We start from the raw sequence: 26,945 nt of genomic DNA, 5'->3' as shown, positions 1-26,945 counted from the left end.
TCTCTCAATGGTCTCGCCCCTTTTCCCCCCAGCAACCCAAGGCCACAGTGACCACGGGCGCCTCCCTGATGGGGGGGGGGGGGGCTATGTCAGGGACAGACAGTCCAAGACACTTGGTCCCAACCAGAGACCCATCTGCATATAAATTTTCTAGAGCTGAGGGCGGTGCTTCTGGCGTTGCAGGCATTCTATCCCCTGCTGCCGTCTGGGACAATTGCGATTCAATCAGACAACATGGCGGTGGTCTGGTACATCAACAAGCAAGGTGGAACCACATTTTACCCCTTTGTCGAGAGGCCATGAGGATATGGCAATGGGTGATGGCTACCAACCGTTTTCTTCTAGCAATGCACATTCCCGGGAGTTCCAGTGAGATAGCAGACAGACTCAGCAAGTGCATTCTGCAACCTCACGAGTGGTCCATAAATCCCTTGATAGCGGTGGAGATCTTCCACCGCTGGGGCCGTCCTTGCTGTGACCTCTTTGCATCCCCGGCCAACTACAAATGCAGCAACTACTTCACCCTGATTCCCCCTCCGGGACAGTCACCCAGGGACACTGTAGTCCACGATTGGCCCTTGGGTCTTCTCTACGCATTTCCACCCTTTGCTCTCATTCCTCTGTTTCTGAAGAAAGCCCGGCAGTTGAAGATCAAGGTAATCCTCATAGCTCCATATTGGCCATGACAGATTTGGCTCCCATTCCTTTGGCCTCACCTGCTAGATCAACCATGGATCCTCCATCCAATCCCGGAGTTGATCTCACACCCACAGAACCTGATTCATCCCAACCTGAACAGCCTGAAGCTAATGGCTTGGCTACTCCAATTCCCTTGATTGCTGGGCAGAATGATCTTTCTTTACCAGTACGTGATATTCTCATTGTTTCTCATAAGTCGTCCACTAGAATTACTTATCTGAGCAAGTGGAAAAGATTTACCTGTTGGCTGAAAGATAAACAAGTAGACCCCTTTTCAGCACCAGTGTCGATAATACTAGACTATCTGGCCAACCTGTTTCAATCGGGTCTGTCGGCCTCTACCATTAGAGTTCATTTGGCTGCAATTTCTAATTTTCCTGAGGGTGTTCAGGATTCCTTTCTTATGTCCCATAAATTGTGCAAGACCTTCATAAAAGGTGTGAATCATCTGAAGCCACCTTTTAGAGAACCTATTCAACCATGGAATTTATCATTAGTTCTACAAGCTGTGACAATGACACCTTTTGAACCAGCCTCTTCTTGCAACCTCAAGTATTTGTCATGGAAAACCTTGTTTTTGGTTGCTATTACTTCTGCCAGATGTATTTCTGAACTTCAGGCTTTATGTATGAAGAGTCCATACTTGATTTTTCATAGAGATAGAGTCTCTGACAACTAATCGGTCATTTCTGCCTAAAGTGATCTCTGAAATGTCCATTAATCAAGCCATCGAATCACCAGTTTTCTTTCCCAACCATTCAAACAAGAGGAGAGTATTGCCTACATACCCTTGATATACACAGGCAAATCCGTTTTTATCTAAACAGGACTAAACCCTTTCGTGAATCTGACCAGTTATTTTTGGCCTTTTCTGGACCTAGATTAGGATCGGCTGTTGCTAAGGTCACATTAGCTAGATGGTTGAAGGACTGTGTGACCTTTATTTACACACAACGTAACATCTCGTTGCCTACTACCATGAAAGCTCATTCAACAAGGTCAGTGGCAACTTCTGCTGCCTTCCATGCCAGAGCTTCTTTACATGACATCCGTGCAGCTGCAACTTGGACTATGCCTCATACCAATCATTACAAATTGGATTTGGCCTCCAGGGGAAGAGCATCTTTCGGTTCTATGGTGCTCAGGAATGTCTTTCCATAAGAGCCTTCCAGGAATAGAGGTAACTGGGGACTCTGTCCCATACGTAAGGAATGAACGAGGATTAACAACATCAGATAAAGAAGTTATGTCTTACCATAACATTCCATCTGTATTGTTGATCCTCGTTCAGTCATTACGACCCTCCCTCCTTCCCCCTCCTGTGGTTTCCAGTGGATCTCACCATCCAGTTCTCTTAGGTTATTTGACCAGAGGTAGCCTCTACCTTCTTTAACTTGCAAACTCAATCTGAGGTAACAGGGAGAGGGGAATTGTGGGTAAGAGTTTAGCTCGAGAGTTTGAAGCTGACGCGAGCTTGGAAAATGGCCAGCTCGGTTCCGAGCTCGGAACCGATACCCATACATAATGACTGAAGGAGGATCAACAATACAGATGGAACATTATAATAACGACATAACTTCTTTTTCCACTACTCTTTCCCATAACGTCATGCTGTGACTGATCTGTTTAATCCCTCTGTAGTTACTACAGCTCTGCACATCACCCTTATTCTTAAAAATCAGTACCAAAACACTTTTTCTCCATTCCTCAGGCATCCTCTCACATTCCAAGATTTCATTAAACAATGTAGTTAAATCTCCACTGCCATTTCACCTAAGCACCTCCATGCTTCCACAGGTATGTCATCTGGCCCAACAGCCTTTCCATTCTTCATCCTCTTCATAGCTATCCTTACTTCCTCCTTGCTAATCCACTGCACTTCATGATTCACTGTCCTCACATCATCCAACCTTCTCTCCCTCTCATTCTCTTCATTCATCAACCCCTCAAAGTACTCTTTCCATCTGCTCAACACACTCTCCTTGCTTGTAAGTTCAATGCTGTTACTATGTATAGTATTTATGGTATGTGTTTCTTTTTTTTTTTTTCCAAACATCTTTATTGAATTATCACTTGTGACATAGGCAAATTTACATTCATATAAAAGTAATCTAACTATATTAACATAAGCCTTATACTTCACATATATTGCTATATATCATATAACCTAACCAATATTACATAAAGTATCCACTTCCTGCCTTTTTTAAACAAGAGCATCTTTATTAAGCCATCACGTACTACATAGGCAAACATACATTTATATAAATGAAAACACCACACTGACACATTCTTAGTCACAAGCATTTTACATCACAAACCATACTGACACACTCCCAGTTGCAAACATTATGCATCACCTGTAATCTAACCAATCTTTCTCACTCAGACATTACATAGCTCACTTAAGTCCTGACGCCTTTTAGACCTCATTCCTCCCTTGCATGTATTGATGTCCTTCTATTCAGTGTTGCAGTATTCTTTGCATATGGGTTGTATTCCACCCAGCGACCTGACGTCTGGCCTGTATACAAAAGTTTAGAGCCACTGCCTATACATGGGACGTTGCATACAGGCACAGACAACATCAGACATAAAAGGGACGTCCGCACATACTATCTTCAGAACTTTTTCACCACCATTCGGAAAAGTTGACTCATATGTTTGGTCTGCTGTTGGATCCCATTGGTTCATCTTGCAGCTTCAGATAAGTACCCCATAGGGGATTTAATATATTGGTACTGCCTTTTATTTTGTTAATGTCATCCAGAAAGGGCAAGTGTAGGTGTGGAAGGGAAATTCCACATAAGGATAGTCACAAGCTGTGCTTATTTTGTTTAGGGCCTAGTCACGACCACCGGTCCTGCTCTGTTTGTCAGGCCTTTGTTCCAAAAACATTGCGGAGTCGTCTGTCAACCTTGAATCTCTATTTAGAAAACCAAAGACTCAAATGTCTGGCTAAGGATGCTGTGGAAGGTTCCACTAGTGCTTCTGAACAGTCTGTAAAGAGGAAGGTCAGCAATCTTCTTCTTCTTTCGGCTTTTCCCGGTTAGGGGTCGCCACAGCGGATCATCTGTCCGCTCATGATTGGCAGTGGAGTTTTACAGTGTCGAGTTGCCAGCCCGGCGCCCAACCTTCCGCAGAAGGCACATACACATGCACACTCACACCTAGGGCCAATTTAGAGTGTTCAATCCACCTACTGCATGTCTTTGGGATGTGGGAGGAAACCGGAGCACCCGGATGAAACCCACACGATCACAGGGAGGACATGCAGACTCCACACAGAAGGCACCCCAGCCGAGAATCAAACCAGAGAACTTCTTGCTGTGAGGCAGCAATGCTAACCACTGCACCACCGTGGCCGCCGTAGAGGAAGGTCAGCAATGCTAGGCCCAGATCCTCTATAACTGCGCCTACTCCCTCCGAAGTATCCCATGAGGTTGATGAAAACCCAGCGGCGCGACCGGAGGTAGGGTCCGCTCCCTCGGCGAGTACTGGGATGGAAGCCATCAGGATTGCATATCCTAGCACGTCCGAAGCAATGCAGATATCTGGTTCGTATGACTTTGGGGATCCGCAGCTAGTTATTGCAGAAGATTCTGGAACTGTTCCAGTTTCTGTGTCCAAAGAGTTGCCGGAGATAAGGCCTATGCCCGCCATCTCTCCCCAACAGGGTAAACATGTGAAAAACAAACAAAAGACTAGGCATGTTCCCACTCCTCCTACCCCTACATCGGATTGGGATTTTTTTTTTTGCAAGGTCTTATTAAGACACTGATGGCTTTGAGGCCTCCAGCTTTGGCTTCTCCCATAACTGGCCCGGCCTTCACCTCCTCTCCAATGCTGCTGTCAGGGTCCCAAGAGCTTTCTTCAGGGCAGCCTGCAGAACTCCGACACTGACTCTGAGGAGTCTTCATCAGATGAAGACACTTTAGCATACTCCACCCAGATTCCTTCTCCACTGGAATATGCTTCCACAGAGGAAGAGCCTAATGGGGGGATTCTACCATAGAAGAGCTTTCCTTTGGGGAGACTGTTAATAAGATGAGGGAGTTCTTTAAGCGGGATTTCTTTTAAATCTCAGAAGAACAGAAGCGATATTATGAGCTTCTTCAGTTGGAGGTCCCCGCTCCTTCAGCAGTTCCTGCAGTGCTGCCAGCCTTTTTAGATGTCTTTAAAGCAGCAGCTAAGACCCCTGACTCCCAAGCCCATGCCCCAAAAAGACCTGATCGCTTCTTTAAGGTCCCTGAAGATTGCAAGTTTCTTTTTAAATGCCCCTCAACTGACCCTGCTGTGGTTTCCATTACTTCCTTACGGTTATCTCCCTCTACCAAATTGCTTCCTTCTGATAAGGAAAGGAAATTTTTGAAAAGGTTGGGTAAGAAGGTGTATACCTCTTCTACCTTGGCAATTAATGTTTAGGTATGCTGTGGCTTTGCAAAATCAGGCGACCCAGGCTCTTTCCGCATTGCCTAACTCAGAGGCTAAGTCTCTGGTTCTTTCTCTCTTATCAGCCTCCTCCCAGGTAGCTAGACACTCTCTCAAGTGTAGTTGTGATGCATTTGAGGCCTCTTCCAGAGCAGCAGATTCTGCTTCTGTTCTCAGATGGCATTCCTGGTTACGTTTTCAGGCACTCCCTGATAACATTAAGGCAACATTGCTTGATGCCCCTCTGGATAATTCCTCCCTTTTTGGCAAAGCAGCCGCAGAATTATTTAAATCACTGCAGGAAGCAGATAAGGAACTACAGGATTTGAAACACTTAACTGGTTTCACCAGATCAAAAATTTCATAGGAATTTTCCTGCCAAGACTCATTTTCTCAGCAAACCCGCTCGCCCCTCCACTTCTGCTCCTTTTGGAACCAGACCACACTTCTTCCAGGAGACACCTACAGACAAAGGCTGTTATTTCTACAGCTGCTGCTGTTGCCCCTCCTCAGCAGCCCTTTCAGCCCAAAGTCCTCTGTGACATTCTGCACCCTCTTCCAAGTCAAACCTCTTTGTCTCTTCGCCTCTGTCTTTCCCTTTCAGCTTGGATGGAAATCGCTCAGGACTCCTGGGTGATTTCAGTTATCCAAAATGGATACTTTGACTTGGAAGACCCTCCCTCCTTTTCAGGGAATACCCATCCTCCCTCCAGTCAACTGCATCTGTTTCCCTTGATACTGGATCAACTTTCCAACCAAGGCATCATTCTGTCTGTCCCTCCAGACCAGCAGGGGAGGGCATTTTATTCCAGGATGTTTCTAGTTCTATGGAAAGATGGCCCTTGGAGGCCTATCTTGGATCTTCCCCTATTAAACTCTTTCCTGGTGGTGCCTTCTGTCTGAATGCTATCCCTGCCTGCTGTCCTGTTCCTGGTCCCCCCTCAAGCTTTCTTAGCTTCTCTGGATCTCAAGGAGGCATGCCTGCATATCCCTATACACCCTCTTTTCAGAATGTTTTTGCATTTCTTGGTGGGTTCTTTGCATTTTCAATTTACTGCCTTGCCCTTTGGTCTTTCTACTGCTCAAAGGGTATTCAGAAAGTGCCTAGCCCCAGACATTGCCTATTTAAAGCTGAAAGGACTTCAAGTTTACCCATACTTAAATGATCTGCTGTTTCTGGCCAGCAGCCCAGACCTGTGAACCCCACATCTGAACCTAGCCATTCCCTTTCTGCAGGCCCTGGGCTTCACAATAAATCTCAAAAAGGCATGCCTCACACCAAGTCAGGATCTTGTATTACTGGGGTGCAGGTTCTGCACAGATTTGATGATGTTTTTTCTTCTTATGGAGAAAGCAACTTATCTCAGGACATTCATGGATGCTCTTCTGCCTCTTTCTTCCGTCATGGCCAGAGAGTTTCTGAGACTGCTGGGGTTCATGGCCTCTACTATTCCCGTTCTGCTCTTTGCAGAGCTACACATGAGAAAGTTCCAGTGGTTTCTAAAGACAGTTTGGTCTCAGCATGATCATCCCTTCGATTTTATGATTCCCCTTATTCCCTGCCTGAAATAGGAGTTAGGTTGGTGGATGCAGCAACTCAATCAGAAGCCTAGCCTCCCTCTTCAGGTTCCTCAACCAGCTCAGCAACTCTTCACAGACACCTCAGACTTGGGCTGGAGAGCAACTTTTGCTTCCAGGAGAGTTCAGGGCCTGTGATCCCCTTCTCAAAGGAGGGAACATATCAACATCAGGGAAATGAGAGTTCTAATTCTAGCCTTACAGACCTTTCACCCTCTGTTCTTGCCAGGACCCTTCAAGATCCTCACAGACAAATGGTACATAAACAAGCAGGGGGGGGCACAAAATCTTATCTTCTCTGTCACTTGGCCATCAAGGCTTGGGAATTAGCTACCCTATACAGAGTGACTCTGCATGCTGTGTACGTTTCCTCAGCTCAGAACTCAGTGGCAGATGCACTAAGCAGATCCGTGACACAAACTCATGAGTGGATGCTTCACAGGGGATGTGTTCCTGGATCTAGTTCACTAGTAGGTACTCCAGAACTGGACCTTTTTGCCTCCCCTATGAACAGATAACTTCCTCACTTTTGTGCCAGAGCCCCTCACCCTCAAGTGTGGAAGATGGATGTTCTTTCATTCTTATGAAAGGGGATGTTTTTCTATGCATTCCACCCTTCCTTTTAATTCAGAAAGTCTTGTTGAAAATTCTACAGGACAACCAGAAATCTTGCTAGTGACTCCCTTTTGGCCAAGACAGCACTGGTTCCCTCTTCTCCTGCATTTAGCCAAGGGTCATCACTACAATTTACCTCACCGGATGGACCTGCTCAGTCAAGGGATCATTGATTCACCCCTATTTGCCCACTCTGCAGCTGACCTTGTGGGTGATCAGCTTTTGATCCCTTTCAGGCACCTATTTTCTAAGGCTGTGCTAAGGGTTTTGCAGGAGGCCAGGAAACCCACAACTAGAAAATTTCCATTTGGTGACAAGAAAGGAAAGAGGATCCCTTTGGTGTGGACATTCCCCTAGTACTGTCGTACCTGTTTGGGTTGCTCAACAGTGGTGTTTCCCATTCCTCAGTTAAAGTCCACTGTTCCGCCTTGTCTGTCTGTTTGCCTTTGACTCCCCCTTAGCTTCCAGGTTAGAAGTTAAGCTTTTTCCTAAAGGCGTGCTGCACTTGAGACCCCAGGAAACCAGTTCCTCCTCCTTGGGATCGTAATGATGTGTTGGAAAAACTTACTCAGGCCCCTTTTGAACCAGCAGCTTCTGCCTCCCTAAATTTTGCACACAGAAAACTGTGCTGCTTATAGGCTTAACCTCTGCTAGAATGGCTTCTGAATTTCCGGCACTGATGGCTTTGCCCCCTTTTCTGGTCTTCCATAGGGACAGAGTATCCTTGAGAACTAACCCTACCTCAGAGCCAAAAGTGGTGAATGAGTTGCCTGTTAATCTGTCCATCCAATTGCCTATATTCTTCTCTTCACCTCAATCCCCCATTGAGAGGATTTTACATACCTTAGATGTGCCTTGGCAAGACTTAAGTCTACCAGGAGGTCTGACCAACTTTTTGCATCCTTTCATCCCAGGACTAAAATATTGAGTTGTGTGGTAGCTTGCCTTATGGACATTGAAGCTGAGGCTCCATGAGATGTGGTTTTATGTGTTGTGGTGAGTGTTGTTTTGATGGAATGCTTTTGAGGCTACTGAAGATATTTTTTGTAGATCCAGAGCCTGGGAGGTCTTTGGGGTTTAGAAAGATTACTTTTAAGTGTCTCAGGATATGTGGGTCTTTGTATCTGATCCATACTGTATGTGCCAGTAGTGTGCACATTTCTGACAGTCTGTTTGACATTGAGTGCTTGTATGTGAGAACTTTGCATCCAGTAACTTTGTGCAAGTACATCTGTCACATAGCTTATCAGTTTAAGAATAAGTTGGGTGTCAGTAAACATAAGGCAATTGCTACATTGCCTCTGGATGCCCATGACCACCATACTGGATGCAAAGATAGCAGGAAAGTTCATGTCCATGATTACCATCCCTTTTTAATCCGTAGGTTGCTGCAGGAGTATACTGCTAAACACATGGAGTAGTGCTTGCCAGTATGCAAACTAGTTGCTCTTTGCACAGCTAAGTAGAAAGGAAGTCTGAAGGGTAGTTTTATAGGGAAAGTATCAACTCTAGATGCCTGTGTCTACACAGAGCACTGTTAAAGGCCAAGAAGTCTAACTTCAAGCAAATGTAAAGCCTTTATAGAGGCCCAAAACAACCAGTAAATAAGTAAAATCGCCCCTGACCAATCACAACTAGCACATTCTAAGGTTCCCCAAGTGATTTTCATTACAGAATTCAACCTGTTTGACTTCCACTGCCACCAGAGAACAGCATTAAAGATTCTCAAAATGGACCTGTAGTGCAAAACGTGACCACCTTAACCAATAAAGCTCCCTAAAGTGCAGGAAATGTACAAATTCAACTGTATTCTAAATGGCAGATACAGTAAGAAGGCAGAAGTACAGAAAATACAGTTGTACCATAAACTCATTGTAAGATATAGTCCTGTTTTTTATCTAACTAGTAAACATTTTCATTGTCAAAGCAACAGTTAAAGCTTTCAACATTTACTTCTTATAAAATAGATGTAATAAAAGAAGCGATCTGACTGATCAAAGCATGATGTTGTGTAACTAGTAACAATCCCCTGTAGTAGCACTAGTCTAGTAATTTCATTTGCTCTTCTGTACCGTTTAATGAGACTAACCCATGTAGGTATCCACTTCTATAACTTCCTATCTGATGATGCCAGTCTTCATCTATTCTTGACTGATGGGTTACGGTTCCGACCCTCGGAACTGATCCAGCTGTTACATAGCTCATGCCAGCCAAAAAATCTCTCAAGCTGCAAGTCTACCCACAATTCCCTTCTCCAAATTACCTCAGATCCCATTTGCCACTTTTGCAAATCAGACGTGTCAGCCAGTCATCTCTTGTAGCCAAGTATTTTTCTATTTTCAAGTAGTTTTTTTAAACTTTATTAACAGTTCATTTTTTCATACTGTTGATTCTTAGTTACCTTATCAAGTGTTTGGTCTACCCTGAGTGCGTGAGTTTTCCCTTTCTTACTGTGGTAAATTCTGTCCCCTACCATTCCGTGTAGTTCTTATCCTTTTACCCTTATGGTGATTTCTCTACCATTGTTGGTAGACCTTTCCCTTAAAATCTCTTGTGTGTGTGTGTGTGTGTGTGTGTGTGTGTGTGTGTGTGTGTGTGTGTGTCTCTGTCTGTCTGTCTCATAGTTTGGTTAGTTATGGCTGAAAAGCCCAAATCTTCTACTACAGAATTTAAACAATGTTCTGAGTGCGGCAGAAAGATGCCAAACTCAGATAATCATGATAAATGCGTGTATTGGTTGGGTGTGCCCCACTTGAGTGTGAATTGTACCATTTGCCAAGGTTTTAGTAATAGAATTCTAGCTGAGAGAAAGAATAAATTGATCCTCAAAGGGCTCCTTAAGGCCCTTTTCAGGGAAGTCTTGTCCAAGGCTGACCAGTCCCCTCTGCCCTCTGGCTCTAAGTCTTCTAGATTGGTGCCATCATCCCCTTCAGCACTGACTGTTAAGAAGCATAAATATGCCTCTGAAGGTTTCTCCTCGGAGCCAAAATCCAAGGTTCCTAAATTGTCGGAACAGTCAAAATCTCCAGCACCTAAGAGTTATTTTATTCCATCTACACCTGATACGTCTACCATTCAGAGCTGACTTCGGTGACTGGTGTTTCACCCATAGTGCAACATACAGTACTGAAGCAATCCATAACTTCTGAACCCAGGTCTACTTATTCACCTTCAATAAATCCCTTTCTTGGACAATTGCCCAGTCCATTTCCGGAGAGACCAGAGTCTCCTTCCACCCTTTCATTGCACTCCACAAGAAATCTTTCAGAGATGGATGCTGTTAAGTTGGTGGACCAGATCTTGACAGCCCTGGGTTTTCCTTCCACTGTTCAGCCCACTCTCCCTCCCACAACAGCTGGTTTCTCTTTGACTACACCCAATTACTCTCCTCCTCTAACCTCAGCTCAGGATTTAGAGCCTTTGGCTCCGACCACCCAGGTTCCTATGACTTCACCGCTGACTGCACCTTTGCCCTTGATGCTGGGTCTCTCTCTGGCTCTATCAGTGCCATTGGTACCATCAGGTCCCCAGGACTGTGTCTTCACTGTTGAGTACGGAGGTTTAGTGTTGGTTCCTGGTATTTTTTCAGAGCCGTCTGTATCTCTTATGGAGCTACGGCAGCAGTGGACCCTTTCTTGGTTCTGGTCTGCCAGGTGGGGATCTCAGGGTGGGGTGTGACCCTGGTTCCGAGTTTGTTTGTCTCGGTTCCAGGCTCCCATCCTTCCTCAGGGGGTCCTACCTTTCAGGCCATGGAAAGGGCTTTAGCCGCTGAGTCTTCTCATGTGGCTCCTGGGTTATTGGAGTCTTCCCCCTTGGGACCCCAAGCTCTTGAAGTTCAGGCACCAACCTTTACCCCCGGACAGCATGCATCAAGGTTGCAAGACTTGCCTTGTAAGGATACCCCTTTTCTGAGTGCTCCTCAGATGGTTCCCACTGAGGAGCCCCCTCAGAAGAGATTGTGCAAGAGGAAGCACATTGATTCTCTGGAAGAATCAGTTACAGAGGACACTGATTTCAATGAAGGAAAGGGTTCCCCACGATCACCCCTGGAAGACGTCTCCTTTGGAGACATTCTGGAGAACCTGAAGCAGAGGGGTGGTTGGAACCCTAAAGGACCCATTCTCAGAGGAATCTGTGTACTTGCAGACCTTTGGTGCATGCCCATCTACCTCCTGGGTGACCCCGCCTGCTGAAGATTTAATTAGGCTAATTGCTCAGCGGGCTTGGAAGTCTCCTGATGCTATCGAACCTGTTCCCCAGAGACCCAATAAGATACATACGGCCCCAGAGGACAAACCCCACTGGACTTGGGGCTTGGTAGTAGATGCCATGGTGGTAGTGGCAGCTACCAAGACAGAACTTGCCAAACAAAGTTCTACTGTCCACTCCCCAAACCAAGTGTCCAGGGAGATGGACCTTTTTGGGAGGTGGGTCTGTGATCATCGACCTTCTCTATCAGGTCTTTGAACTTCTTGGCACTTTTCACAAGACTCCAGAGGGATCTGGTCAAGGAACTGTCAGATACCCTGGTGGAAGCTGTGGCTGAGGGGGGATCTTGGAGAAGATAGCCTCCCAGCTAGCTACCCTGGAGTTGATATTGAGCTCCTCCATGAGGCTCATTGCACACACAGCTGAAGGAGCGACCAGGTCAGCAGCTTCAGGCATTGAGATACATAGACATGCTTGGATGGACCTGTGTGAGTTTGTGGTACCATTCAAATCTTCCTTTGTCAACACCCCCTTTGATGTGTCCACCTTGTTTGGTCCCAAACTTAAGGAAACTCTGTCCAGGTGTGAGAAGGATGGAAAGACTTTGTCTGCTGTGGCCATATGTTTTTCCACTCTTCAACGATCCTACTCCAGGAATCAAAGGAGTGGTAAAATGTAGATTATAAAATCCCAGAAGCCTTTCCAGGACACATGGCTCGGACTCCCCTCAGTGCAGAGGGGGGAATTACAGTGGAAGATGCCGTCCCCAGAGGCAGGAGTGGTCCACAAAATCAAGTTTCCAGAGATTCATTCTCCAGTCCACCCGATCAGCACTCCTGAAGGGAGGCCTGATTGCTTACCTCTGGCAGCAGTTGGGGGAAGATTTTCCTTGCACCCAAACACCCGGCGACACATAACCACCGATGCTCGGGTGTTAATGATAATTACCAGAGGTTACCTAATTCCATTCACCTTTTATCCAAGAACCCCTGCAAATCTCCCTGACATTCTACCCAGTCAGAAAGTTCAAGCAGCAATAGAAGTATTACTAACTGTATGCTTAGTTACTGGAAGTATGCACGTTTCACTCTTTGGTGTTCCGTGCACCAGAGTGAAATATCTGATTAAATCTCATGTAAAAAGAAAACACAGGAACTGCTACCAACCAACTTGAACAAAAAAATACAGTTCCAAAGGAACGCTCGAGTGTAGCAGTATAAAGTAGCTAAAATTAGCTGTAAATAAACTGTAGATGAACACTAATAAGTGCCTTAAAAGTAAATTTATTTGAGCGCGCTTTCGTCTAAAGTAACAAGATTTCATCAGAAACATTTAAATGACAAAAACAGTAGTGCTTTTATATCTTACAACAGATTGAATAATTGCCAATCAATGAAAATACTTCCCTCTCATTATTTAAAGAAACATTTCTACTGTTCACAGTTCATCCATTTAAAAGTACCTTTTTAAACATCTGTACTTTACTATTTAAAATACTACCTAATATATTTAATATAAACTTTATTAAGCCATTAGTTAAAAACTTTTACAAAAAATTGTGTATTAATGTAAACATTGTATGAAAAAACATTATTAAAAAGCATAATATAAAAATATTTTACAATTTGAATGAATGGTATTTTAAAACAAGCATAATACTACATGTTTCGTTTATACCTGGAAAATGAGTGGAGTTCAGTCTTATTTGCCACTTTAACTCTTCCCTTTCCATCACTAATATATACTGCCAATACTTCATCTGAACTTCAAACCCTAACCCAGAAAGTCTTTCGCACAGTAGAAGCTTGGTTCTTGAAACGCTGCCTCCTGTTGAACACTAAAAAGACCAAGCTCTTGCCCTTCTCACCTAACACTAAGCCCCCCCCCCCATTGATTTCTCAATAAAATCCACTGATGGCACCCTTATATCCCCAGACTCCTCCACCAAACTGCTAGGCATCACAATTGATAACACTCTCACCTTTAATACCATATTAACAATACCATTAAAACAGTAAACAGAAAAATAGGCTCCTTATATAGACTAAAACCTTTCTTAACCCCAACATCCAGAGTTAAAATTGCTCACTCTCATTTAATCTCATCTCTTTTGTATGCTTCACCCATATACACTAACCTAAAAAAAAATAATCTTGTCAAACTAGCCAACTCCTATAACAATATAGCCAGATTTGCCACTGGGAGCCATTATAGAACTCACCATTGTCTGAACCTACAACAACTTGAATGGTTAGAACTAAAAATCATTTTGATACTTACAACTTAACATAGTTCATAAAATATTTTACCAACCAAATAACACCCTTATACTTTCCAACCTTATTATCCCTTACAGAAATCTCACCTCCTTGCGATCTTCCAGGAAACTTCTTGCTAACACAAGCAAGTCTAATAACCTGGCAGGTGACTTCTTGTTCAACAATACCACTGGAAAAAACTGAAATATGCTGCCACAAGAGCTAATTATACTTCCCTCGCTGCCGCGTTTTAAACAAAGACTCAAGAAACACCTTAAGACACACTGGTTATGCCCCTGTTCTAACCCTGACTAATCCTCTGCTTTCCTCTACTCTACCACTATACTGCATCCTCTGCTATAGCCCTTTTAAGTAGTCAATATCTCAAGTAATTTTCATAAGTCTTGTCATGAATGTTCTGTCTCAATCGTTCTGTGTATTTTTTTCTCAAATAACATTCTGTAAAATGACCTTTCCTATTTCTGTATAATCATTGGAAAGAAATATTTTCTTTCCTCAAGAATTAGCTGATACTTAACATTATAACATCCTTTCCTTGTATTATTGTTGCAGGATATATATGTGTGATATGATCTGATGAAAAAAAAAAAAATTTTGTATGATATTGTGATGTCTTTACTGTATCTCTATGTTCACAAATGGAGCTTATCTCCCCGGGCCTCCACTGAAAATGGACATACAATCCAGCTGGACTAGCCCGGTTAATAAATAAATAAAATAAAAATAAATAAAAGCTGCTAGAAAAAAAAAAGAGTCATCTAAGAAGTCCCACCAGACCAGTTAGGATCCAGTTTTTACTCAAGATTCTTTTTAGTGCCAAAGAAAACGGGGGACTGGAGACCAGTTCTGGAGTTCAGTGTTCTAAACTAAATTCCAGATGGTCACAGGTCAGTCTATTCTCCCTTTCTTAGCGAAAGATGATTGCATGTGCTCTATCAAATTTCAAGATGTGTATTACCACATAAAAGTGGACAAACGCTTGAGAAAGTTTCTCAACTTCCGAATAGGAGCCAGTCATTTCCAGTTCATGTACTGCCCTTTAGTTTCACCACAGCCCCCAGGGTGTTCAAATGCATGGCAGCGGTCACAGCTCATTTTGAGGCTGCAAGGATTCCGAATCTTTCCCTACATAGATGACTGGCTCCTCTCCACTCTCTCCAGGCATGTACTGCAACAGACTACGAAATTCATAGTAGGACTCTCCTGCCAATTGGGCATAACAGTAAACACTGCAAAATCCTAGTAAACTCCCACCCAAGAAATGGAATTAATCGGTGCTCGTCTCAACACTTCTTGCAATGTGTCGCTTCCCCTTCACAGGTTACAGTAGATACAGATGCAAGTTCATCCACTACTGCGCTGAAACAAGATACATGCTCAACTGATTCTACAAGCTCTGGGCTCCATGGCAGTTTCTATCACATTAGTCTCTCACTAGCAAGAGTCCACATGAGACTTTTCCAGTGGCTATTGGCAAACTAATGGTCAAGTCTAACTCATCCCATGGACCACTTCATTTTCATTTCCAGCCAATGCAACAACGATCTGACCTGGTGGATGAATTTGGGGGAGATTTTTCGAGGTCGTCCCTTTGTCTTTCCCCAACTCAAGGCCATAGTGACCACGGATGCTTCCAAGATTAGGGGGGCATTATCTAGGGAAGACAGTCCAAGGCACTTGGTCCCCTTCCGAGGCCAATCTGTATATCAGTGTACTGGAGCTAAGTGCACTGCTTCTGGCTTTGCAAGCATTCCATTCTGCCTTACCTCTAGGGATGATAGCTATTCAGTCAGACAACATGTCAGTAGTCTGGTGCATCAACAAATGGGGGAACCAACTCCTATCCACGGTGTCAAGAAGCCCTTCAAGTGTGGCAATGGGATATATCTTCCAACCACTTTCTGATAGCAACGCACATCCCAGGGACTTCCAGCGTAATTGCGTACAAACTGACCAGATGCATCCTACTGCCTCATGAGAGGTCCCTGAACTCCAGAGTAGTGAAGAAGAATTTTCTTTGTTGGGGCCAGCCTTGGTATGACCTGTTTGCCTCACCCTTCAAGAACAAGTGCAGAAGCTACTTTGCCCTATGTCCCCCTTAGGGGAAGTCACCCAGAGATGCTGTTCTACACAATTGGCCTCCAGTTCTGCTATATACTTTTTTCCCATCCCTCTGATCCCGATGTTCCTCAAGAAAGCATCTCGGTTGAGAAGTAAGGTGATTCTCATTGCTCCTTACTGGCCTCATCTGCTTTGTCTCCCATGGATTCTGGACCCCAGTTCCAAATCTCCTGTCCCATCCCCAGGGACTAGTTCATCCCAATCTCCAGACTCTCAAGCTGGGAGCTTGGTTCCTCCACTTCCATTAGCTGCCAGGCGTAATGCTATACCTTTTCCTGTGTGGCATATTTTGTTGGCATCTCATAAACAATCCACCAGAACTCTCTACCTAAGCAAATGGAAGAGATTTTCTATTTGGACCTCTGACAATGGATTAAACCCCTTTTCAGTGCCATTAGAAACAAATTTTGGAATTTCTGGCTGCTGTCTTTAATAATGGAGCCTCTGCTTCTACAGTTAGTTATTCTTGCAGCAATTTCAAATTTTCATATCGGTTTTAGAGACCAACCTTTGATTTCCCACAGACTTTGCAAAGTTTTTCTAAAAGGTACTATATGCTTTATGTCCCCTTTTAAAGATCCTCTCCCACCTTGGCATCTGACTTTAGTACTCCAATCACTTACGGCACCACCTTCTGAACCAGCAGTTACCTGACTTAAAGTCCCTTTCCTGGAAGATGTTACTTCTCGTAGCTGTCACTTCCATGAGACAAGTCTCCAAATTACAAGCCCTATGTTCTAAAGCTCCTTGGTTAATTTTCCATAAGGACAGTGTGTCACTCAGGACAAATCCGACTTTTCTGCTTAAGGTGATCTCAGATGTTAATATCAATCAGTCTATAGACTTACCAGTATTTTTCCCAAGTTATTCTAACAAAGGAGAGCACTGCCTTCACCTTCTGGATGTACATAGGCAGCTGTGGTTCTATCTAGATAGAACAAAACAATTTAGATGATCTGATCAATTGTTTATATCTTTTGCCAGTGCAACTATAGGAAGGCCAGTGTCCAAGCTAACTCTCTTCACGTAGTTGGGAGAATTGAGAGCACCTGACCCCCTCCTCTCATCACCAAGGAGCAGGTGTTTAATGCCTTCTCAAAGGCAAAAAATACAGTCTCCATGGGACCCAACAGCATCCCTGGCTGCATCCTACATGAACTCAGGCATGAGCTGTCAGCTTCATTAGGCACCCTATTCAACCAAAGCCTGAGCACCGGCTTCATCCTAGCCGAATGGAGGGCAGCCACTGCGATCCCTCTTAACAATGTGGAGTGTCCACTGACCCAGGCAATTATAGGCCCATCAGCCTAACTAGCCTGATCTGCAAGGCCATGGAACACATGATCATGGACCTTATAAACAAGTACATTGGCAACCTCCAAATGCTTGACCCCACACAGTTTGGTTTTGTCAAAGGGAGATCATGCCTGCTAAACTTGTTTGACTTCTTTGAAACAGTCACTAAAGCAGTGGAAGAGGGGAAGACATTGCACGCACCACCTATTTTGACCTAGCCAAAGCCTTTGACACTATTCCCCACTCAGTCATAACTCTCCCAGCTAGGCATCAACCTGTATGTTACCAAATGGGTAGCTAACAGGCTCACTGATAGAACCCACTCTGTCAAAATAGGGGAAGCCAGCTCTAGTAGTAGACCCATAATGAGCGGTGTACCCCAAGGATCGGTCTTGGGGCCTCTTCTGTTTGGGATATACTTTTCTGAGGTGCAAGCCAAAACCAGTGGTCTGTGGCTGACCAAGTCTGCAGATGACTGCAAGCTGGATACTGTCTTAAATTCCTCTAGTGATGTAAACATCCTCCAAGAGGGCCTTACCCAAACAAATAACTGATGCCAGAAACATGGCCTCAAACTGAATGCCAGGAAATGCATCATTATACCCTTTTGGGAAAATGGGGTCCCCATTCATTATCACATTAATAACGTACTAAGCATGCAATCAGTCGTAAGGGACTTGGGCACCCAAGTTGAAAGCAACCTGACTTTTAACCACCATGTTGCCTCCATTGTACGGAAAGCTTTCTATATGGCCCACCTCATAAGTAAGGGTACTTTATCCAGGAACAAGGAGGTCATAACATCCCTGTACCCCTTCCTTATCAGATCCATTATTGAGTACAGTGCCCCCTTCGGCATGTACCTTTCCAAGCATATGCAGCAGCTGGAGAGACCACAGAGGTTCCTGACCAGGAAAATCCAGGGTCTCAAGCACCTGTCCTATATTGACAGCCTAAAAGCCCTGTCCCTCTACTCAGTCTTGTACAGATTGCTCAGAAGTGACCTGTGTCTGGCAAACAAGGTGGTGTGCAATGTCTTCCCCTCTTCCATGGCTTTGGTGACTGTTTTGAAGAAGTCAACCAAGGCTGGGTCTGAGATGGCCTTGTATGCCAGACAATGTTCATAGGTTCATAGGTTCATACTAGGCTATCTGCCCTAGGGCATTTATAAGCCTAGCCAGAGTGTGTGTGGCTTTCACCACCCCTTAGGATGAGAATACTATACCCATTAGTTTGCTGTGCCTCTGTCCAGCAGTGACACAGAGATGATTCCAGGGGTAAACCTACGATCTCCCATCCACTCGTCAAGATTTCTCTTGAACAGAGTCAGTGAGGGGCTCTGTCTCACATGGACTGGGATTCTGTTCCATAGTGTAGGGAGTCTCTGGGTGATGAATCTGTCCCTCCAGCACGTCCTATTTATATCCGTGTTGAGGTTTAAGTCTCTTGCTCTCGTGGCTCTGGTGGATTTGGATTTTTTGAGGTGGAGCATGTCCATTAATTCCGGGTTGGACATGGCCTTGTATGTCAGGCACAGATCACCTCTGAGCAGATGGTATGCGACTGAATAGAGCTGGAGTTTCTTCAGTCGGGCAGCATATGACATATGTTTGAGCCCCTTTTTCCTTTTGGTGAGGAACTTTTGGGGTCTTTCCAACTGCTGCAGGTGTCGGGTAAGGTACATTCCGAATGGGGCGTTGTACTCAATCATTGGTCTGATAAGTGAAGGGTACAGGGGTACAATGACCTCTCCTGATCTGGATGTGAATCCCTTCATGATCAGGTGGGCAATGTAGAAGGTCTTCCTAACCACTTTGGCAATGTGAGTGTCAAAAGAGAGGTTACTGTCAACTTGGGTCCCCAGGTCCCTGATAACTTCTTCCGTGTTTAATGGATTACCACCTATGTGGTAATTAGGGGTTACCTTGTTTTTCCCAAAGGGTATGACTATACATTTTTTGCATTTAGCTTAAGGCCATGGCTCTGGCACCAGTTATCCATTTCTATGAGACCTCTCTGGAGGATGTCTGTGTCTGATGGAGTGTCAATTATGGTGCCCAGTTTGCAGTTATCTGCAAATTTTGTCAGGCACAATCCCCCTATGTTTGCCTGCACTTCAGAAAAATAAATGCCGAACAAGAGGGGGCCCAGGACTGAGCCCTGTGGGACACCGCTCGTGACCGGCTTAGAGTCTGACATGGCACCAGCAACTCTAACCCTGTGGGTTCTGTCCTTGAGCCAGTTTGCAACCCATCTTGTGACATATGGGTTTACATCTAAGCTGGTGAGCTTTTCTATGATGCCCGAGTGGGGTATTGTGTCGAACGCTTTTGCTAGGTCAAGGTAGGCTGTGTGAACCGCCTTACCCTCATCAATGGCCTTAGTGACTCTTAACAGTCGACCAAGTTCAAGAGGCAGGATCTGCCCTTGACAAAGCCAAATTGGGTAGGATCCAGTGTCTGTAGATCCCCAATGTCTTTATTTATGAGTTCCATTATGATCCTCTCCATAGCTTTGCAGACAAGGCTCGTCAAGCTTATGGGGCGGTAATTTCCAGGGTCCGTAGAAGCACCACCTTTGTGGAGTGGGACCACAGTTGCCGTACGCAATTCTTTGGGTACGTATCCTGTAGTAAAGCTAAGATTAAACAGCAGCCTTATGTGTGGGTTTAGTTCCTCATTGAGTTCGTGTAGCACACAGCCGGGGACACCGTCCGGTCCCATTGATGCTGTGTTTTTTGCTTTAGAGAGAGCAGCTCTCACCTGGGCATCTGAGATGTTTGGGAGGCTAGACTCTGGTGGGATAGATATTTCTCCTTTTGGGGGGGAGGGAGGGGAGAAGTTTGCACTGAACCTGTCTGCCAGTATGTTGGCAATGTCTGTGGATTCAGTGATTTTTGTATCATTTTGGACTAATTCTGAGCATATCTGTGAGTTTCCACCCAGGTTTCTAACATAGCTAAAGAAGGCCTTATGATTGTCTTTTGTGTCATTAGCGATTTTTCTCTCAAAGTTGGCCTTGGATGATTTTATGAGTGCTCGTAGTTTTTTGCTAGTATTGATCAGAGATGCCTTCCCTTTTAGGGATTTTGCTCTGTCATGTAGTAGCTTTCTCCTCTTGTTGTAGAGTTTGTTTATGGCTGGGGTCCACCAGACCGGGCGCCTGCCTTTGGTGGAAAGGGTCTTGATTTTATTAGGGATTGCTTGATCCATACATTCCTGGAGGTGCTTGTAGAAGGCATTTGTAAGGGTTTCAGCAGCGTGGGTTGTGGTTTCCACTGGCTCGCGGGCCTTGAAGGATACCACTCCAGTCTTAAGAAGTGTGAAGTTTGCTTTTGAGAATTTCTTCACTGTGGTCTTTTTTGCTGGGGTTGGGGGCGGGATGTGGATCTCCAGTGAGATTAATTTATGGTCTGATCTCACCAATGAGGGATATACTTCCGTGTGGAGCATTTTGTCCCCATGTTTGTGATGATCAGGTCTAGTATATTTTCTCCTCTTGTGGGAATGGTGACTAGTTGTTCCATAGCATTTGAGTTTATGAACTCCAGGAACCTTTGGGCTAGGGTGTTGGGGCTTGAGTAATGTTCCCAGTCTATGTTTGGGTAGTTGAAGTCACCCAATATGATGGTGTTTGGAGAGACATTCATACTCTCCAGTGTCTTCAGAAAGGCTGTGTGGGTTTCCTGAGTTTGAGAGGGTGGTCTGTAGCATGCTACAAACTGTAGGGCAGTTTTACCTATGGTTAATTGCACCTGGATGGTCTCCGATGCTTCGTGCGTTGCCACTAACCTGGAGGTGTGGGTATCCTTTATGAATATGGATACTCCCCCCTCCTTTTGTGGTTCGGTCCGGATTTTGGGGCCGGAACGCATGATATGAGGTATAACCTGATAGTGCTGGGGTGCTCTCAGAAGCCTTGAACCAGGTTTCAGTCACAGCACAGACATCGATGTTCTCCATACTGAGGAGGGCTTCGAGGGCGTGCATCTTGAGGTTTAGACTTCTGCATTGAGCAGTATTACCCTTAGTTTTTCTCCATTTTTGTTTTCTAGGGTGGTAGGTTTATCATTTGAGCCTTGCCTAAAAAAGGCACTATGGGGGTGGCAAGAGCCTTTGCCAATATCCGGAAGCCCAGGGGTGACAGGTGCAAGCCGTCCCTTGCGAAGCAGCGTGGCTTGTCAAGCATGTCATCCCAGGCAGACAGACATTGGATCCCCTTAGAATGACACCAGTAATTAAGCCAATTATTAAAGCTGATCATTTTGTCTCTGTATTGTGGCATCATTCTTGGTGAGGGTAGGGTACTGCTCAGGGTCAGGGTCATACCGGCCTGGGCTACATAATCTGAGAGCTCCTCTTTGTCTCTTTTCATGTAGTCCAGGGAGGTACGTCTCAGGTCGTTCACACCGGCATGGGCAATGACTGAGTCATACTTGTACTTGCTGTGGAGTGACCTGAGTGCTTGTGTTATGTGGCGGATTCTAGCGCCTGACAGGCAGCTTACTGTGATCTTCTCCTTGTTCAGTCTGGTGAGTGGGACGTCAGTGTGTCTGACTATGGAGTCACCTATAACAAGTGTGTCTGGCATTGTGTTTGGCCTTAAGGGCTGTGACTGTTTAGCACACTGACTTTGAGAACTATGTGTTGCATGTCTTATGTCTTGAGGTGGCAGTTGCTTGGGTGTCTGCTTTGGATGCCTCTGTAGTTTTGGTAGATTTTTGATCAGTGCCTCCGAGTATGTCTTTAGGTGTTTATGTGTTTGTTTTGCAGTTGTGATAGTTCTATGTGAAACTGGGTTTGTGGTGTGCGTGGTTTCCTTCTCCTCCTGTCTGGTCTTGCCAGTCCTGAGCTGAGAGAGCTCAGCCTCCAGTTTGGCTATATAGTTGCATCTCTCACATGTATTTGTGTTTTGTGGGAGAAGGAGTGGGTTGTCTGTGTACATGAGGCAATTGTAACATTACCTCAAGATGCCCAGATTCACCAGCTGAACAGGAGAGGACGCTAGCAACTGACCCTTCGACATGCTAGAAAAAGTGAAAAAGTTTGCTGTGTAACTGAGTCAGAAGGGACCTATAGGGAAATGGGTACTCAAGGGGATTCTAGGCTAATGTAGTACTTTGTTTAGTATATAAGTACTTTACCTATATAAAAATGCTTCAGGAGCAAGTGCTGAGCTTTTGAGATAGAGAATAGACTGTTTAGATTGCAAGTAGAGAAGTTCTAAGGGAAAAATTGAAGAGCAGACTTTACGGAGCCAGAAATAGTTTAACCTTGTTTAACCGGCGCTGCCCGATGGTGCTTTATGGCCAACTCCGCGCTAAATCACACAAAAGCGAGCTAAAGCGGGCTTTATAGCAGGGGGTTGAAAAGAGCTAGGAATTGACCCAAAATGGCCAATAGACTACAAGTTTCTGGCTGGAACCACTGCTCTAGGGACAAATAGGCTGCTCAGTGCTCCCCACTCCCACTGATGAACAAAGAAGCTTCCCTTTATCCAAATAAGGATACGGAATAGCACAGGAACCAAGCCAAAGCCCAGAGATCAGCAAACTCTGAAGATTGGACTATTCTAGTTCAGTAAGGTGGGAAAAACAAGATATTTATTTATTTATTTTTTTTTTTTTTTGCAGAAAACAGAGGAAAAACAGACAGTAAATGCTATAAATGCTTTTAAACGGCTAGCGCACTTGAGTGTGTTAGCCTACAGGTAAAATTAAGCAACAAATAACTTTTTAAAAGTGCAAAACAGTTAATCAACACAAAAACAGTTTAAATAGAATGCAGAGCTGTATAAACAGGCAAAAATGCAGTCGCTAAGCAGTAAATAATCAAAAAGCCAGAAAAAGTACTTAAATCAGGAAAAAGTCACTCTTTTGCTCTCTGCTGCTTGTAGAACTCTGCAGGACACCACGAGGAGCTGTGCTGAGTTGAATACAAGCGAAAAAGTGCTAAAGCGGGCTTTATTACAGGGGGCTGAAAAGAGCTAGGAATTGACCCAAAATGGCCAATAGACTACAAGTTTCTGGCTGGAACCACTCCTCTAGGGACAAATAGGCTGCTCAGTGCTCCCCACTCCCACTGGTGAACAAAGACGCTTCCTTTTATCCAAATAAGGATATGGAATAGCACAGGAACCAAGACAAAGCCCAGAGATCAGCAAACTCTGAAGACTGGACTATTCTAGTTCAGTAAGGCGGGAAAACAAGATTTTTTTGTTTTTTTGTTTGTTTTCTTTTTTGCAGAAAACAGAGGAAAAACAGACAGGTATAGTATGTATAGTCTAACTCCACTCGCACAACCACAACCACACACAAGGCCTTAACCTGGTCTGTGACATTAATAGAACTTATTGGCAGGATAGATTTCTGTCCCAAAGACTCTTCCATCTGTGGAGTAGACTCCCTCTCCATGTCAAGCATACCACCTCTCTAGCCGTCTTTAAGAGGAACCTGGATGATTGGATGGGAAAACAGAAAATACACCCCTGGGATCCCACCTGTGTCCCTACCAGACAGGGGAAGCAGGTGTTGACTTTGTGGTAATATGGGCAAAATTCTTAGCTAGGCTCATAAGGGCCTCCAGACCAGTAGCCTAGTGTCATCGTATGTACCTATGAACCTATATCCTTCATATACAAGAAATCGAATATGACACTTCCAAAACCAGTCAGGGCACATTCAACAAGATCAGTGGCGATTTCTGCCGTCTTTCATTCCAAAGCTTCTGTGTCAGAAATTTGTGCTGCTGCAACTTGGGCTAAGTCTCATACCTTTATTACGCATTACAAATTGGATATGGTCTCCAGGGGGAGCGCATCCTTTGGTTCTAAGGTGCTCAGGAATGTCCTTCCATAAGGCCTCCTGAGATACAAAGTAACTGGGAATTCTGTCCCATCAGTCAAGAATAAATGAAGACTGACAACAGATAAAGAAGTTGTGTCTTACCATAATGTTCCATCTGTGTTGTCTATCTTCATCTATTTGTGTGTCCCTTCCCCCTCCTTCAGGTTTCTGGTAGAGTGATACCTGTCCTGGGTTCTTATTGTTTCGAGTGCCTTGGACAAGGATTCTGTCTTATTTTACTATTCTTCTGTATAAGCAAACTCGATCTGAGGTAATTTGGAGAGGGGAGTTATGGGTAGACTTGCAACTTGAGAGATTTTTTGACTGGCGCAAGCTCTGTAACAGCTGGGTCTGTTCAGAGGGTCAGAACCGTAACCCATGAGTCAAGAATAGATGAAGATCGACAACACAGATGGAACATTATGGTAAGACGTAACTTTTTTTCTAAACCAGCCTTAGCTTACATTTACTGCTTAGTGGTCACAATTTGGGCACTGTCTATTCAATAACTTGTAGAATTAATGGAACATTGTCATATTGAAGACCTAGGACCTGAGAACAGTTTTAAGGAAAATTTCCATTTTAGCTAGAGGTGGAAGTTATGCTAATGCACGTACATCTGGTCATCACAAGGGCCATTTAAATTATTGTATACAGTGAAACTTCTGACCTTTATCAAGGAATTCCTTTGTCCAGAACAATTAGAATTGGAACTTGCATCACATACTTGATCCTTTTGGCTCTTATTCTAGTCCTGTGACCAACTGTACCCAAAACTCACGTAGGTTAATAGTGCTACATGTGAAGTAAAATTTCTCTCTCACTCTCCTTATTTTGTCTTCCCAGCTTACTCTGCTTTGCCTATTTTTCTGTGAGAAAATGCTCTGTTTTCCATATTGGTTTGCTCTTCGTGTTAAACATTTAAAATAGATATGCAATGCAGTTTTGATTGTATCACCATAGCAGAAGGTCTCATAGGTGCTTGCCAAGACTGAGCAGTCGCATGGCATTCTTGGTGACTATACTTGCTATATGAGCAAGGAAACTTCTTCCTTCTTTCACTCCATCCTTATCCATCATATAGATCCCCTGCACATCATCATGAAGAGTGTGCGTCTGCCTACATGTGCTCAGTTTTTCTGTGTTTTTTCTCTCTACAGGTACAGTATCTCATTGCACAAGACGGAGTGCAGCACCTTATCCCACAGGAGTATGTGGTCGTGCCAGAGGGGCATCATATACAGGTAAAGTCATACCTCCTACAAAGTGCATCTTAATTCTTTGGTTATAAATGACACTCTTAATACTTTCCCTGTTTTTATTTCCTTTAGCAGACAGCCATGCTTGAACTTTAAATCAAAAGCTCATTGAGTTTGTTTTTGATTGGTATTATTATGCATGTGACAAGTATCTCAGTTGAAGTCTGTGGTTGATCAATGAGGATGTAACATGTTTTTTTTTATAATTTCTTAATGAAGTAGGTGCAATAATTAAGCTAAAAGACTTGTGTGTTCCTTTGCCTCAGTGATTGTTTTTCCCAGTTTCCATCTAGTAAACGCGTCCACGCTGGTTTGTATAGGACCCTTCCTTTTTACCATTCTAATGTCACAGTGCTAGTTCTTGAGCCAGAAAAGATGCTTTATCCCTGATTGCCCCTTCAGCAGTCCAGGCTTGAGAACTTAGCCAAGAGGCCTACAGATCTAACAGAGCAAGGATGGAGTGCTGACTGTTTCTTGTCCCATTTCAGGAGGAGACTAGTATCATTCTGAGCCTCCCACTAGTTTTAACTGTTTGGGGTGTAGCTGTTGTGTTATTCTTGCTTTGCATCAGTGATTACTGCCTCATTTGATATCATGGATGTAATCTTGTACACAAGCACACTAATGCTTCACCTGATACTGTTATATACATACTATTTAAGGAACTACATTGGACAAGTATACTCCATCCCACTGAACATTAATTGTGAGAGTTGATGCTAGCTGTTCCAACTGTGGTGTGAATGCACATAAAAGGTGGCCAACAGCAAATGTGTATGCTGTTGTGGTGAGGAATAGCACCTAGTATGCGCAATAGCAAACCTTGCCAAACATTGTACTCAATGGGCTTTGATGCACACCCACTGCAGGTTTAATAGTTATTTACTGACATATAATCACAAACAGAATTCTGAACAGGGCAGTAGTTTTCCATGGATCTAGTAATACTCCATGCATGGGGGGGGGGGGGTCCGTCTTAATCCCCCACTATCATTTGTATGTGTAAAAATTGTGCTAGCTGTTTATTTGTAATCTGACAGGAGGTTCAGGAAGGTATTAGCCTCCTTCACATTTTTTTTTGTCCCGCAGCGGATCTGTTCAAAAGTTACATTAATGAAACTGAAATGGGATAGCACTCTGTTTTGTGGCAAACTGTTACATGAAAATGATAAAAAAGTTACTTAGAGTTTTACCAAGGAGGAACATGATTTAATGCTAGAATTTAGAAAGGATGATACCTTACGTATCATGGCACTGGTCATGGCACTGGACAAAGGAGGGGAAATAGTACTATTTAAGGCCATTGATTATCCAAATGAGATGCAAAGTTGCTGTTTGATGAAGAAACCTACACTGTAGTTTCCAAGAATCAGATAAACATATCCTATTCAAGTATAGATTCATATTTGGAAGAATATTTGTTGAATAAGACGATAGATATAGATTTGTATAACTTTTTATATAGGAAGGACCCTATAATTCCTGTTTTTTTCGGAATTTCCAAAATTCATAAAAATGTGGAAAAACCTCCATTTAGACCCGTTGTGGCAGCAAGGGGTTCAAAGATACACCTCTTAGCAGCATTGGTAGATTCATGGGTACAGCATGTAATTC

The 26,945-nt window shown here is 44.1% G+C and overlaps 1 protein-coding gene across 6 annotated transcripts in view; it reads left to right on the top strand.

Annotated features, from left to right (window-relative positions):
• Positions 1-26,945, top strand: part of ZNF335 (zinc finger protein 335) — a 1,318,033-nt gene that overhangs the window by 1,226,785 nt on the left and 64,303 nt on the right. For all 6 annotated transcript variants that reach the window (XM_044090241.1, XM_044090238.1, XM_044090239.1 and 3 more), the window contains one exon: positions 25,233-25,316. In XM_044090241.1, the coding sequence (XP_043946176.1) occupies positions 25,233-25,316 (84 nt within the window). The remainder of the gene's footprint in view (positions 1-25,232; positions 25,317-26,945) is intronic.

This window comes from Protopterus annectens, chromosome 12.part0 (genome assembly GCF_019279795.1).
Source record: "Protopterus annectens isolate FY-2018-M chromosome 12.part0, PAN1.0, whole genome shotgun sequence".
Lineage (NCBI taxonomy): Eukaryota > Metazoa > Chordata > Ceratodontiformes > Protopteridae > Protopterus > Protopterus annectens.
This window is presented reverse-complemented; position numbering and strand designations above follow the sequence as displayed.